Source organism: Arachis hypogaea, chromosome 19 (assembly GCF_003086295.3).
Source record: "Arachis hypogaea cultivar Tifrunner chromosome 19, arahy.Tifrunner.gnm2.J5K5, whole genome shotgun sequence".
NCBI lineage: Eukaryota > Viridiplantae > Streptophyta > Magnoliopsida > Fabales > Fabaceae > Arachis > Arachis hypogaea.
The window spans coordinates 8,085,610-8,101,077 of NC_092054.1; the positions used below are offsets into that span (position 1 = coordinate 8,085,610).

Sequence of the window (15,468 nt, forward strand, 5' to 3'; positions counted from 1 at the left end):
TTATAAATAAAGAAAAAAAGTGTGATTTTACCATATTAAGTAAAATTTTCTCTTTTGAATATCCAATTATCCCAAGTCATTTAACTAAGTGGGTTATATGAAATGGTGGAAGGTGGGCCAAGGAGGGATAGGAAAGAACGTAATTGAAGATGATGATTTCAATAATTCAATTAATCTCAATTCATTTAACTCACTCGACAATAGTAAAAGTTTCTTTGGAAACATTCCAAAACATTATACCTTCAAATAATAGTTATTTGAATCAAATCTGGGGATGAAACTAGTTAAATTACTAAATTGTTGGGTCACTAATTTAATTAGTGGATTCAACTAAAGTTGAATCAATTCAGTTTTATGTAAATAAAAAATATAAAATAATAAAAATTTAAAATTAAAATTCAAAATATATATTCACTAACATTTTAAGATAAATCAAATCATTTTAAAATAATATAAAATAAAAATAATAAATATTTTATTATTTTTACTCTATCATAAATATTTTTATCTTGTTTTTATACTAAAATAATTATTATTTTAAAATTTTAATAATTTATTAATTAATTTATATCTATTATTAATTTATACACTATAAATATTTATTGAAAAATAATATTAATAAATATCATATAATTATAAAAAAATAAATGAATTTATAATTATTGTTAAATAAAATACATGTTTCTAATGAAACAAACATATATGTACTCCTATGTATTTTGATATTTATGTTTTGATGGACATATAAACCAAAAATAAACGCAGCTAGAAAGAATGAAAATAGACTTTTTATCAGCAGTTATAGACTTAATTTTTATAAAATATCATATTAAATCAATATAATTAAGGATTTATTAAAAATCAGTTATTTTTAGATTTTTTGTTGGTGCAAAAAGCATGTACCTAAATTTGGTGTTATATATTTTCTCTTTTCAAATTACTGGAGAACAAGTTCTATTTTTTGAGAAATATGAGGACCCGTCAGTAAGAACTGTCCAATAGTACTAGACAGTATAGGAGTAAGCTGAACGCAGATTTAAGGAATTGTAGGTTCGGTTACAACATTTGGTAGAGCAACCCGAGAGAGAGAGGGATTAGAGATAGTTGAGGGAGCAATTGGAGCGGCTAAAGAATTCGAAAAGATAGCTGCATAGATATAAGAGTACATAAATATAAAAAGACTTTAATTTTATATAGTTAGAAATTTGTGTTTCAGTATTTTAGAGAGACATAAAATATATGTTTTTAATAGGTGTTTGTGTATCACCTTATCTTTCATCATTTTTGTTTTATATTTGTGTATGTACTCCCATGTATTCCTAAAATCAAACGCCACCAGAAAAAATGGAGATAGACCTCTCATCAACAAGTATGGAATTAATTTTTATAGAATATCATATTAATTATTAAATCAATATAACTAAGGATCTATTAAAAATCAATTATTTTTAGCAATATTTTTTTGCAAAAAACATATATAATAGATTTGATGTTATATATATATTTTTTTAACCTTTAAAATAATCAAATAAAAAAATAAATTATAATCTAAAAGAAAAAATCAAAATCATGAATGCTAATGATCCTAGATCATAAATTGTGGTATTTTGTCATTCTTAGATAATTTTTGTAGCATAATTATTGAAAATTTATCTTATCAAATAACACATATCCATCATTGTTACAGGTTCCGATGGACATATCATACCTAAGATTTCATCTCCCTTCACTCTTCGTGTCCAATTGTTTTGGGACATGGTTGGTTTTTGCATGATGGCTATGCCTTGGGTGTTTAGTATATTAGGTTAGTTCCAACATTTGTTGTCCTTTACTCTATGGCATTTCTTTCTCTTGTGTCCATGATCATACTCCTCCATGTCTTTGAAAATTGGATAACGAAATTGTTTCAATTGTATGTAGTCTGCAATGCAATAATTTGAAAACTATTTGTCTCTATATGACTACTATTGGGAAGACAATAATAATCAAGTTTTTTTTTTTAAATTATTATGGCATTTTCAGTAGGTATTCTTAGTATATGATTAACATAAAATTTTTTGTAATTTTAATGGGGTTTGTGTATGACCGCATCTTTTATTATTTTTGTTTCAGTAAACAAACATTATCCATGTACTCCCATGTACTCCAAAAAATAAACACTGTCAGAAGGAATAGAAATAGACCTCTCATCAGCAGGTATAGACTTAATCTTTATAGAATATTATGTTAATTATTAAATCAATATAACTAAGGATCTATTAAAAATCAATTATTTTTAGCAATTTTTTTTTTACAAAAAAACATATATGGTAGATTTGATGTTATATATTTTCTTTTTTCAACCTTTAAAATAATCAAATAAAAAAATTTTAAAATAATTTATTTTAAATTAAATTAAAAAATTAAATTATAATCTTAAAAAAAGTCAAAATTCTAAATGTTAATGATCCTAGATCATAAATTGTGGTACTTTGTAATATACAAATTTGTTATATTAAACAAATTTGTCAACCTTATTCTTTGTAAATATTTGTCATTTCTAGATGATTATTGTAGTATAATTATTGAAAATTTATCTTATAAAATAGCACATATCCATTATTGTTATAAGTTTCGAGGGACATATCATTCTTAAGATTTTATCTTCCTTTGTTCTTAGTGTGCAGTCCATGTTAAGTTCTGGTACAATGGCTATACCTTGGGTGCTTAGTATACTCAGGTTAGTTCTTCTAATGTTGACATATAGGTGATGTTTTATCCAAGATCGAAACCATCCCTGCAGGATGCTGTTCAGGTTTTTGAGTACATGAGGGTTTCTGGGCTTAAGCCACACTTGCATGCCTGCACTGTGCTGTTGAATTCTTTAGTTAAAGATGGGGTTGTGAAGGTTCACAAGGGAATGGTTCAAGTAGGGGTTTCCAGTAATGTTCATATCTACAATTGCTTGATTCATGCTTGTTCAAGGTCACGTGACGTAGAGCGTGCAGAGAAGTTGTTGAATGAGATGGAAGGAAAGGGCATATCAGCTGACAGAGTTATTTACACTAGTATCGCCTATGCTTACTGGAAAGCAGGGAATATGAATGCTGCATCAAATGTGTTAGTTGAGATGGCTAGGAAGAGCTTGATGATAACAATCAAACTCTATAGATGTATTAGGGGTGCTCATGATAATAGTGAAAGCAAAGTGTTACAGATATTCTGGGATCATGTAGTGTATTTAGGTCTGATGTCAAGAAATGCAATGATTAAGATACAACAGATGGCAATATGATAATAAATTCGTCTTATTTTCAGATGATTACAACTGCTGTGTGATGTCTACACAAACCATCTTCATATTTTGACAAATTGATTTCTGGAAGTGATTTGTGGGAGTCACTAGAAGATGGTTTAGCTTTGCAAGTTGGATTTCTCTCTTCCCTCTGATTTTGAGCTGATGATGGCGGCGGTGAAGATCAAATTAAATTTCGGAGTTAAGGAACATGTTTTTCACACTGGTGAACTTTGGGAGGCAAAGAAAGAGAGGATATACAGGGCTTCCATTCACGGAAATATACCTAGTTGGGATTTGATATTTGTAATCAATAAAAAATAATAAAAAGATATGCTGTTATTTGTCATGATTTCAACAAATAAAATATCTGATGATAAAAAAAAAGCAAGGGAAGTTGAAATAGGATCAAAAGACATTTGTTGTATACTAAGGCCTAGTTTGGGTAACCAACTTAATTAAGCTCCTTTTGATAAAATAACTTAAACAATAAATGACTCTATTAAAAGTAACTTATAAATAAGTTATTTTGTGTTTGGATTTTTAACTTTAAAAGTGCTTATTTTATAGAAATATGATAAAAAGTAGAAGTATTATGAGAGAAGTCATTTTTTTTAACTTCTCTATAAGCTCCTAAATAGCTTCTTAGAAAGTTACAATTTGGCTTTGAAAATTGCACCAGACATTAATACTACCACTTTTCATAAGTCAAAAGTTAAAAAAAGTTACTTCTAGAGTTTTCCAAACGGGCCCTAAATGTAGCTACCATTGAGATTATCATTTTGTAATTGGATTACGAGTTAATTTGACCTCCATAATAGAGTTGGAAAGAAGCTTTTTCATAATAATAACCTCTTCTATGGTACTTTAAAACTTCCTATAGGACCAATGAAATATTTATACAATGTGTACAATGGAGGTTTAGAGAGTATTAGAGATATAATCATTAGTGTTACCTTTTCCCATCAACTGAAGTTTTTGGGATTAGTGGTATTTCGATCCTTGGTAAACCCCAAAATCAGTTTAAGCTTTTGGAAGATGTTTATTATCGCTAATACTCAAATGATTATTCTAGATAGTATGGGGATGTTCATTTTGTAACTCAATAGCTCTCTAGCAGGATCCTTAACATACCAATAAAATGTGCACGGACCAAATCCAAAAGAAACAAAATGTTTAGGGTTCCAAATCATCATCATAATAATTTAAATGCCAACTAACAATCATAATAATTTTAAGGATGAAGTATATCTTTTGTTGGTAAAATTTGTTAATAATTTTAAAAATACTCTTAATTTTATTCCTAAAATTTTTAATTTGCATCAAATATACTCCAACAAATAAATTTTCAAAAAGTTTATGATTAATCCAAAAATAATATATAACAACTATGTTTAAAAAATAGTTGCAAGAGTATATTTGATGTAAATAAAAAAATTTTGAACAAAATTAAAACAAAATAAAATCTAAGAGTATTTTTGAATTTTTTAACAAATTTTACCGACAAAAAACATATTTACTCTAATTTTAAATGGAAAACACTAATGTTACCCTACCATTTATGAACCCTTAATCTGACCGTAGACGACATTTTCACAAGTCTACATATATTTTGTCCAAGTCCCCTTTCAATCAAATTTGACAATTTCCAATGACATTCCCTCTTTGACCCGTTTCCTTCTTCTCACTTTTGCCCTTCCAGTTTGCAGGGACCGAAATCTTAGATAGACCAGCATTTGAGTAATGAGTACTTAATCAAGTGAGATGAATGATTACCTGTAAAAGTGAGAAATAAATTTGTACTTTTAGATTTTTATTTATTAGTCAAGCTAAAGCATAAAATTATATATTTTTATTTATCCATACAAAGTTATGTAACTCAATTTTACTTTTTTTTTTTCACACATAAAATTATGTTTGACAGATGAAATATAAACAGAGTTATTGTGTCTAGAGATATTAAATTAGTGTATTTTGTATTCATCATAAAAAAGAACATAGACACTAACAAGAAACATATTTATTTTTTTCATTATTTTTATTAATTTTTTATAATTATATTTTTTATTATTTTTTTAAAATTTTTTGAATAAATAATAATAATAAATTAGATTTTCATAATTTGTTCTAGTTTATTACTAAACAGAATATAAAAATACAAAATTTTGTGTCCCTATCCTTTGTGTATTTTTCTCGTCCTGTTCTCAAAAATAAACGCAGCAGAGATGCATGTAAACTGTTATGACATGAACGACTTTAGTTTACATAAAAGCGAAAAGAACAAATCTGACAATATATATAACTGTACATGCATGGAGGGTCATGATTAGAATTTGAAAGGTTTTATAATCACCCAAGTTTATCTTAATTTTGATTATTGATGTAAAATCTATATATATCTGCTTTCCTCACTTTCATATAAAACAAGTCTTCTCATTTGATACTGTCCCTACAATGCCATTGTATTCAATGAGATTAATCCTGTGAGGATATGAACATAATAAGCTAAACAAACATGGTGAAAACCACAAATCACCTATCCGTGTAAAATAACATTAAAAATTAATTAAACAAGTGTATTTATATACACAATACATGGTAGTTGATTTGGTGACTGGTCTTTTGTTCAGAACATGAATTGACTTGCAACAACTCCCACGGTGAAAATTCAACCTAAAATCATATATTCCACAAACCTAATCCCACGTGCATTATTTTGTTCCTCCTAATAATCCAATCCATATGCTAGCACTAAAACTTGTCATATTTTTAAGGTCCTGTTAGAACATCTTGCTTATGTGATTCTCTTTAAGTCCAACCTCATACAAAACACAAATGGTGAGCAGCATAACAACATTACTTCTTTGGTTCTTTCTTACATCCCACATGATAACTGTCACATCAACAGACAGTTTAGCAATGAGTCAATGTATTCGAGATGGCGAAACGTTAATCTCGGCCGGCCGAAATTTTGAGCTGGGTTTCTTTAGCCCCGGAATTTCAACAAGTCGATATTTGGGTGTGTGGTACAGAGCTTCATCAGGGAATGCAACAATTGTGTGGGTGGCAAACAGAGAAAACCCCCTTCACAACAAGTTAGGAACTTTAAGGTTAAACAACAAGGGGATTCTTGAGCTTCTTAGTAACACAAATAAAACCATTTGGTCATCCAACATCATAGCAAGCAAAACCAAAGCCACGAGTAGCTCAATTGTACAACTCTTGGATACAGGAAATCTTGTAGTGAAAAATGGACAAGATACTAATAATGAGGACAATCCTTTGTGGCAAAGTTTTGATTATCCTGGCGACACATTGATGCCAGGAATGAAGGTTGGATTGAACTTTGTTACTGGGAAGAATGCATCTCAATCATGCTGGAAAAGCGACGAGGATCCTGCTGTGGGAGAATATTCTCTAAAATTTGATCCTAGAGGATATCCACAATTGATGCAGATGAAAAGATCTGCAATAAGTATCAGACGAGGGTCATGGAATGGCCGTTATTTTACTGGATCTCCAGCTGAGGACATGCATGAATTTAAAACTGATTTTGTGTTCAACAAAGAAGAGGTCTATTATGAGTTTGAAATTCTTGATAGATCAATCTTCTCTGTATTCAAAATGGACCCTTCTGGGAATACACAAATTATGGTTTGGGAAATTCAAACAAGAATTCCAGTGGAAGTTTCCATGATCAATGGACCAAATGCATGTAAAAGTTATGCATTTTGTGGTCAAAATTCTTGGTGCTTTATGGATGGCAATTTTGCTGTATGCCAATGCATGAAAGGTTATACTCCCAAGTTTCCTGAACAATGGAATACATCACAGTGGTCTGGTGGTTGTGTTAGAAAGACTCCATTGAAGTGTAATGATACAAATGGATTCTTCATGTATGAGTACATGAAAATGCCGGACACATCTTCTTCATGGTTTAGCGAGACCATGAACCTCGAGGAATGTGGAAAATCATGCCTGGAAAATTGTTCATGTGTTGCATATGCAAGTTTGGATATCCGAAATGGAGGAACTGGTTGTCTACTTTGGTTTGATTATCTTGTTGATGTGATGCAATTTTTTAAGGCCGGTCAAGATCTTTATATTAAAGTCCCTGCATCAGAATTAGGTACCTATTGTATTTCCCCTTCATTTCTCTTTTTTCTTCTCTGATTTATTGTAAACTATGTATTTTTCTAAGGCAACTAATTAATGGAGTAAGGTAAGGTGTAATGAACACACATGAAGTTGACTATGTATTGGACCAAATATACGAGCAAGCATGGAAGCTATGCTCTTAAATCCTGCTACATACTTCTCATATGCATGACCTAGCATGGCCAAACTAAATTAAATCTAATCTAATGTCTATGGTGCACTCAAATTATTTCTAAACCCTTGAAAAAATCATTCAAGGGGCTTCAAAACTTTCTAGGTTGCTTGAGTCTTTTCAGGTGCTATCTCTGTGCTAAATAATAGTTTTTATCATACTATTATTGGAAATTAAAATTTTATAACTACTTTATCGATTATCACTCCATCTAACCAAATTAGACAAGCTTATATGAGCCTCACTTGATAAAACTATTATACTAAAAATTGTGAATAGTGATATTCTTTAGCTTTCTGGTCATATTGCAGATATTTACCATGGACACAACAAGAAAATTAAAGTGGGAATTGCAGCTGGTGTCATTGTCTTCGGATTAATCACAATTGTCAGCATAATGATAATTACAAAACCAGGTAATTTTACTATTTGTCATGCATGCCCAAAAAATAGATACCAAAAGATGTCTTAGTGTCATATACTTGCAGTTCTTATCCAGTTTTACCTTCCAATTATGCAGGGGCAACAAGGATATTATGCAGAAGGTGGCAACGACGAGAAAACATTGATCTACCAACATTTGATTTCTCAATCCTAGCTAAAGCTACAGAAAACTTTTCAAGTTGCAACAAACTTGGAGAGGGTGGTTTTGGACCAGTATACAAGGTGAAATAAAAAGCTAAAGGAGAATATTTCCTTTGCATAGTTCCTAACAATAAGTATATGATTACATTTTTCAGGGCACATTGTCAGATGGTCAACATTTAGCTGTGAAAAGGCTTTCAAAAAAGTCTACACAAGGATTGGAGGAGTTTAAAAATGAAGTGGTATTGATAGCCAAACTTCAACATCGCAATCTTGTGAAACTTCTTGGTTGTTGCATTCAAGGAGCAGAAAAAATATTAATCTATGAATACATGCCTAACAAAAGCTTGGACTACTTTGTTTTTGGTTGGAACCTTTATCACTATATTCTAAAATACTTGTGGCAATTTTTATGTTTCTTATATTCAGTTTGCAAAGTTCTAGATTGTACTGAGTATATAAGCAAGTTTCCATTGACTAGATGAAATAAGGAGGAAGCTACTCAATTGGCATAAGCGTTTCGACATTATTAGTGGCATTGCTCGTGGACTTCTTTATCTTCATCAAGATTCTAGACTAAGGATTATTCACAGAGATCTAAAAACCAGCAATATTTTATTAGATGCAAATATGAATCCAAAAATATCAGACTTTGGTCTAGCAAGAACATTCTTAGGAGACCAAGCAGAGGATAAGACAGACAGAGTAGTTGGAACATAGTAAGTAAATTCCTATCCAATCATGGTATTTTCAAATTGCACTTGTATTTATTTTAGTTTCAAATTGCTTTATCAGTGGCTATATGCCTCCGGAGTATGTAGTGCACGGACAATTCTCAATGAAGTCAGATGTTTTTAGCTATGGTGCGATTGTATTAGAGTTGATAAGTGGGAAGAAAAATAGACAGTTCTCAGATCCAGAACACAACCTTAATCTTCTTGGGCATGTAAGCAAAAATGACTCTACTAATGGTTAAATAGTTAGATTGAAATATCTTCTAATTTATTGATTTGATTCCAAGATTTTAGGCTTGGAGATTATGGTCTAATGAGAGGCCATTGGAACTATTAGATGAAGTATTAAAGGAAGGATGCACCCGTTCTGAAGTCATACGATGCATACAAGTGGGTCTGTTATGTGTGCAGCAAAGACCAGCAGATAGACCAAACATGTCATCAGTGGTTCTAATGCTAAATGGTGAGAAATTGTTGCCCAAGCCAAAAGTTCCCGGTTTTTATAATGACAGAAGTGTTACACTTGAAACAGATTCTTTGTTGAAAAATTACACATCATTTTCAACCAATGAAATTTCTAACACTATGTTAGATGCAAGATAGAATATGAGGCAAGACAGTGACTTTATTTCACCTTAATACATAGGAAAATAAGTTAGTCTAGAATACCAGATAGCTTTCTTTAATAGTAAGCCTTTCTACAACTTAGTTCAATGTATTTGTTATGAGATCCTATTTCATCTATTTTCACCTATGCAAACACACATGTGAAATAAACAGAGTTCTATGAATATTAACTAAAGTATGTTTGAACAAATCTTCATATCCTGAAAGCATACTTGTTACTTTTGTAGCACAAGTTACTTTTTTTCTTCTATTGGTTGTGGCAATTACATTAGGGAATGCATTTGGGTGAAATTAGAGCTTGAATTAAGGAAAAAATTAAGAAAAAAGAAACAAGTTGAACTATATTAACACTGACCATTATGCACATGTAGCGGTGGTGCATTTGAAAGTGTGTATAGCCGATTATTATCACTGATTTCTTCTTCTTTTTTTCGGTCCACTAGTATTAAAGTTAAATAGGAATTAATTGATTTGTTCCACAAAGGTTGTTCTCCCTCCCTCCCTCCTTCTTATATACAAGACTTAAACTTGAGATCTTATATTATTATCTAAAGGAATAAATTTTGATTCACTTAAACTAATGAAATATTGATAACATTATTTTACTATGAGAAACCTAGATATTATCTAAGGGTTGTTTGTGAGTAGGGATTTTAGAGCAGAAGCAAGGGAAAGAAATGGCTTGTAGTATTAAATTTCAAAACTTTGGAACATTTCTCATGTGAACCTGCTTGAAGACTTAGCCAGATAGGCTTCCAGTTCAGCTTATTGGCTGGTATTGGAAATTTATAACGTGGTGATTTGTATGATTTTGCTTATCAATTAATTGTAGTATATAAGCAACTTGTTGACTTACCATCCTTTGGTGATTGACTGACCACAATGAACTAAGCCATCCTTAGCTGATGATCTACTTGTCTTGGAATTCACTGACTTGGCATTGAATGAGTTGCATCTTCCCTGTAAGGACATCCAAGTACATGTCCTATCTAGAGTAGCTTGGTTACTCTAGTCTTGAAGGCCCTCAAGAGATAATCATCAAGTGCTAGATCAATGATGAAGTGGCTCTGCATAAGTGGGCAATAAACAAAAGAGTGAAACAAAATCATCTTAAGTAGATCTTAAAGGGACACATAATTGAATTATTTTGTTGTTTACCTAGAATCCAGCAATAGTTTGATACAAACCGGGGAGGAATCCACCTTGGAGTGGGAATCATGGTGTACTGCAGCTGGATGAAGGTGATGCCTGCAGCTAGTGTGGAAGCCTGAGGAGTTAATGTGGTGGCAAGAGTGGTAGAGAGCCTCTGCCTCTGCCTCCGCCTCCGAAACCTGGATAACACATAAGTACATCATTGAAATCACAAGATAGACTCAAAAGTGGGAATTTTATCCACTTACACTGTAAAATAGCTTTTTATTTAATCAAATACTTGTGTTTGTATCGCTTTTGAATGTAATCAAGTTAACTATTTTTGCTAATATAACAATATCTTAAAATGGAAGGATGACCAAAGCAACTATCAATCTGTTAGAAACTAAATAAATAAAGAAACTATCAATCCTAGAGCTATTTTTTTATTGTTTTGGTTGTGAATCCTAGAGTTACTTACATCTTACATCTTACATGACTGAGTCAAACTAATATCTGTAGAAAATTAGCTATGAACATTGAACAACATAAGATAATCATGAAAATATATTAATAAAACTCATCCTTTTTGAGTTTTGAAAGTCCAAGCCTTGCTGGGAGGGCTGATTGAGACAATCAGATGTACACATAAGCCTAATGACACAAAAAAGGACTTGACATAAATTTATTTATTTCAAAGTGGAAGACTTTCAACCTCCTATGTATGTGCTCATGCTGCTGAAGGACAATCATACAATGCATATGTAGTTTTTGCTAAAACTCATCTTCCGTGGTCACTGTTTAGAAGTTCTACAAATGATTGAAAACTTAAGGATGCTGCTTATTTCATTACTTCTCATGTCCTGCATGAGAACAATCACTTCAAGAGACAGTTTAGAAGTAGGTCAATCTATCCAAGATGGTGAGACTTTGGTTTCTTCTGGTGGAAGCTTTGAATTGGGTTTCTTTAGTCCTGGGATTCCAACAAATAGATACTTAGGTGTGTGGTACAGAGATGCGTCAGGGAATTCAACAGTTGTGTGGGTGGCAAACAGAGAGATACCAATTCAAAGTAACTCATCAGGTGTTTTGAGACTAAGCAAGAAGGGGATTCTACAGCTTCTGAATGGCACTAACAGCACCATTTGGTCTTCCAACACCTCAGGCAACACTTTGGGGAGCTCAATTGCACAACTCTTGGATTCGGGAAATCTTGTAGTGAAAAATGGACAAAGCACATCGGAGAAAAACTTTTTATGGCAGAGTTTTGATTATCCATGTGATACACTGATGCCAGGAATGAAGCTTGGATTGAACTTAGTTACTGGTTTTGACATATCTATGTCATCTTGGAAAAGTGCAGAGGATCCTGCTGTAGGAGAATATTCTATAAAGTTTGATCCTAGAGGATATCCACAATTAATACAATGGAAAGGATCTGTTAAATATTTCCGAACAGGGACATTTAATGGCCTTTATTTCACTGGATATCCAACCCAGGAAGATGAATATAGACAGGATTTTGTATTGGACAAAACCGAGGTGTGTTGGAAGTTTGAAATACTAGACAGATCAATTTTCTACCTGTATAAACTACAACCTTCAGTTACTTCAATAGGTACTATTTGGAAAAATCAAACAAGAACTGAGTTGGAACTTGCCACAATTGATGGATACAATGGGTGTGGAAGTTATGCCTTTTGCGGTTCAAATGCTATATGCAAGGTTGATGCTAACCTTGCATCATGTGAATGCCTAAAAGGATATGTTCCCAAGTTTCCCCAACAATGGAATATGTCAAATTGGTCTGATGGTTGTGTTAGGAAGACTTCACTGGATTGTAATAACACTAATAGCTTCTTAAGGTACACAGATATAAAAGTGCCAGACACTTCATCCTCATGGTATAACAAGACCATGAATCTCAAGGAATGTGAAAACATTTGCCTAAAAAACTGTTCTTGTGTTGCTTATGCAAATTTGGATATCCGTAATGGAGGAAGTGGTTGCCTACTTTGGTTTAATCATCTTATTGACATGGTTCAATACTCAAGAGCTGGTCAAGATATTTATATCAAAGTCCCTACTTCGGAATTAGGTACCTATCCCACCCCTCTCTCCCTTTTTCTTTTGTTTCCTTTTCAATTCTAATTATTGTGGATTATGGCATTTTTCTAAGATAACTAAGATCCTCCAACTGAATAGTTACAAGATTCTTCTACGGTATTGATTTCCTAAATTAAGTGCATTCCCTTTTCCACTCACTCAATCTTAAGAAACAAGATAAGATCACTTCAGCCTCATTCAACAAAATTGTTGTACCACAAGTTGGTGACTAATCATGGTCTACATATCTTTGGTCATGTTGCAGGTAATGACCACGGAAATTTGAAGAAAAAGAAGGTGCGAATTGCAGTTGGTGTGATTATTTTCGGATTAATCACTTGTGTTAGCATAGTGATAATAAAAAAATCAGGTAAATAGTCATGAAAATAATTTTACCTTATATAGGAAAAAAGTGCAAAGTTGTGTTTATCATGTTCTTATTCACTGTGGTTTTCCAATCAATTAGGAGTTGCAAGAATAATTCAAAGAAATAGGCAAAGACAGGTCACTGAGCTACCAACATTTGATTTCTCGGTCTTAGTTAAAGCAACAGAGAACTTTTCAAGTAGTAACAAACTTGGAGAAGGTGGTTTTGGATCAGTATACAAGGTAAAGTAAAAGTCATTGATTCAAGTACTTTTGTTTTTATTAAAATATCTCTAAGTGACTAACAATACCAAATGATTGTTTTTCAGGGCACACTAACAAATGGTCAAGAGTTAGCTGTGAAAAGGCTTTCAAAAAAGTCTAAACAAGGTTTAGAAGAGTTTAAAAATGAAGTGGCATTGATAGCCAAACTTCAACATCGTAATCTTGTAAAGCTTCTTGGATGTTGCATTCAAGGAGTAGAAAAAATATTGATTTATGAATACATGCCAAACAAAAGCTTAGACTACTTTGTTTTTGGTAAGACTCGCTCACTATATATTCTAAAGCATATGTTGCAACTATAATATTTCTTATGTATGGCTTGTGTTATTTTTATTCTACAAGTTCAAGTTATATACTAAGCACATTTGCCTAATTGATAAGATGAAATCAGAAAGAAGATGCTAGATTGGCTTAAGCGTTTCAACATTATCAGTGGCATTGCTCGGGGACTTCTTTATCTTCATCAAGATTCTAGACTGAGGATTATTCATAGAGACCTAAAAACTAGCAATATTCTGTTAGATGCAAATTTGAATCCTAAAATATCAGACTTTGGCCTAGCTCGGACATTCTTAGGCGATCAGCTCGAGGCTAACACGAACAGGGTAGCTGGAACATAGTAAGTAATTTTCAATCTAATCACAACTCTTTTAGATTTCATTTGTATTTATCTTAGTTTCATATTGGACTTTCAGTGGTTATATGCCTCCCGAGTATGCAGTACATGGACAATATTCAATGAAGTCCGATGTTTTTAGCTATGGTGTCATACTACTAGAGTTGATAAGTGGGAAGAAGAATAGAGAATTTTCAGATCCAGAAAACTACCTTAACCTTCTTGGACATGTAAGCAAAATAACTAGGGAAGTAATTAAATAGTTCAATTCAGATTTCTTCTAATTCACTAATTCAAGTTCCAAAATTTCAGGCATGGAGATTATGGACTGATGAGAAGCCATTGGAACTGCTAGATGAAGTGTTAAAGGAAGGATGCACACCACTTGAAGTAAAAAGATGCATTCAAGTGGGCCTCTTATGTGTGCAACAAAGACCAGAAGATAGGCCAGACATGTCTTCAGTGGTTCTAATGTTGAATGGTGAGAAATTACTGCCCAAGCCAAAGGTTCCTGGTTTTTATACTGAAAGAGGTGTTACACTTGAAGCAGATTCTTTGATGGAAAATCACACATTGTTTTCAGCCAATGAAATCTCCATCACAACATTATATGCAAGATAGAATATGAAAGCAAAGCAGGGACATGAATTTACCTCAATATACAGGATAATTAGGTTACTCTAGCATGCATAATAGCTTTACAACCTTTCAACTCTGTATTTGCTGTGAATTTCAACTTCATCTCTTCTTTTCACATATCTTTTTATTTTTCTCCTAGACAAGTTACAGCAACATGCTAAAAGCACATCTCTTTTTAAAGGAGAAGAGAAATAAAAGAACAAAAAAATGTAAATGCGTATGTTTGCTTAGGAATAACTTTTCAAACTTTGAACCAAACATAGGAATATGATATTCCCATCTTAAAATTCCTAGGAATTATTTATAATTCCCCCCAACCACACACAGGAAGTGATATAAAGTCTAATGTGGAACCTAAGAAATAGCAACAGGGTTCTCCCAATTGAAGCCATAAGTGGCTACAGTAATAACCGGCCCCGGGCTGGTTAGCATCCTCTCTGCAGCGTCACCGGGCGGAGCTTCCTTCCTCCCGAGCAGACAAAGCCTCATTGCAGAAGTAGTGTGTCAATCAGTATTTGTTGTGTCTCTAAGCTTGTTTTGGTTTTTCCGGGAGTAGGGAGAGGGAAGGGGGTACTGTTTGAACTGTGGGTTTGGATTGTTTCCGGGTTGAATCGGTTTAATCCGGTCTTACCCAAGACCCAAAAAAAAATCTAAACCGATATAAATTAAATCGTGCATCCAATCCAATCTAAACCGAAAATCGATTTGTTTGGATTCTATTTTTTACAAAATGCATGGATAAGATCAGATTTTGAATCTACTTCTCAGAACCGAT

The 15,468-nt window shown here is 32.4% G+C and overlaps 2 protein-coding genes across 3 annotated transcripts; both read left to right on the forward strand.

Annotated features, from left to right (window-relative positions):
* The first annotated feature begins 6,015 nt into the window (after positions 1–6,015).
* LOC112776722 (G-type lectin S-receptor-like serine/threonine-protein kinase At4g27290) lies at positions 6,016–9,953 on the forward strand. 2 transcript variants are annotated; one of them, XM_072226451.1, is made up of 7 exons: positions 6,016–7,403; positions 7,916–8,020; positions 8,125–8,270; positions 8,345–8,555; positions 8,671–8,908; positions 8,985–9,135; positions 9,211–9,953. In XM_072226451.1, exons 1-7 carry the CDS (start codon positions 6,110–6,112, stop codon positions 9,235–9,237), a joined length of 2,172 nt encoding a protein of 723 aa, XP_072082552.1. In that variant the 5' UTR covers positions 6,016–6,109; the 3' UTR covers positions 9,238–9,953. The 2 variants fall into 2 exon arrangements, with proteins under 2 accessions (XP_072082552.1, XP_072082551.1); XM_072226450.1 differs by having other exon boundaries at positions 9,218–9,953.
* A 1,011-nt stretch (positions 9,954–10,964) lies between these two features.
* LOC112776723 (G-type lectin S-receptor-like serine/threonine-protein kinase At4g27290) lies at positions 10,965–15,385 on the forward strand. Its single transcript, XM_072228218.1, has 7 exons — positions 10,965–12,813; positions 12,958–13,157; positions 13,254–13,396; positions 13,483–13,693; positions 13,820–14,057; positions 14,134–14,284; positions 14,367–15,385. The coding sequence occupies exons 1-7, from the start codon at positions 11,498–11,500 to the stop codon at positions 14,673–14,675; spliced, it is 2,568 nt and encodes an 855-aa protein (XP_072084319.1). The 5' UTR covers positions 10,965–11,497; the 3' UTR covers positions 14,676–15,385.
* The last annotated feature ends 83 nt before the right edge of the window (positions 15,386–15,468 follow it).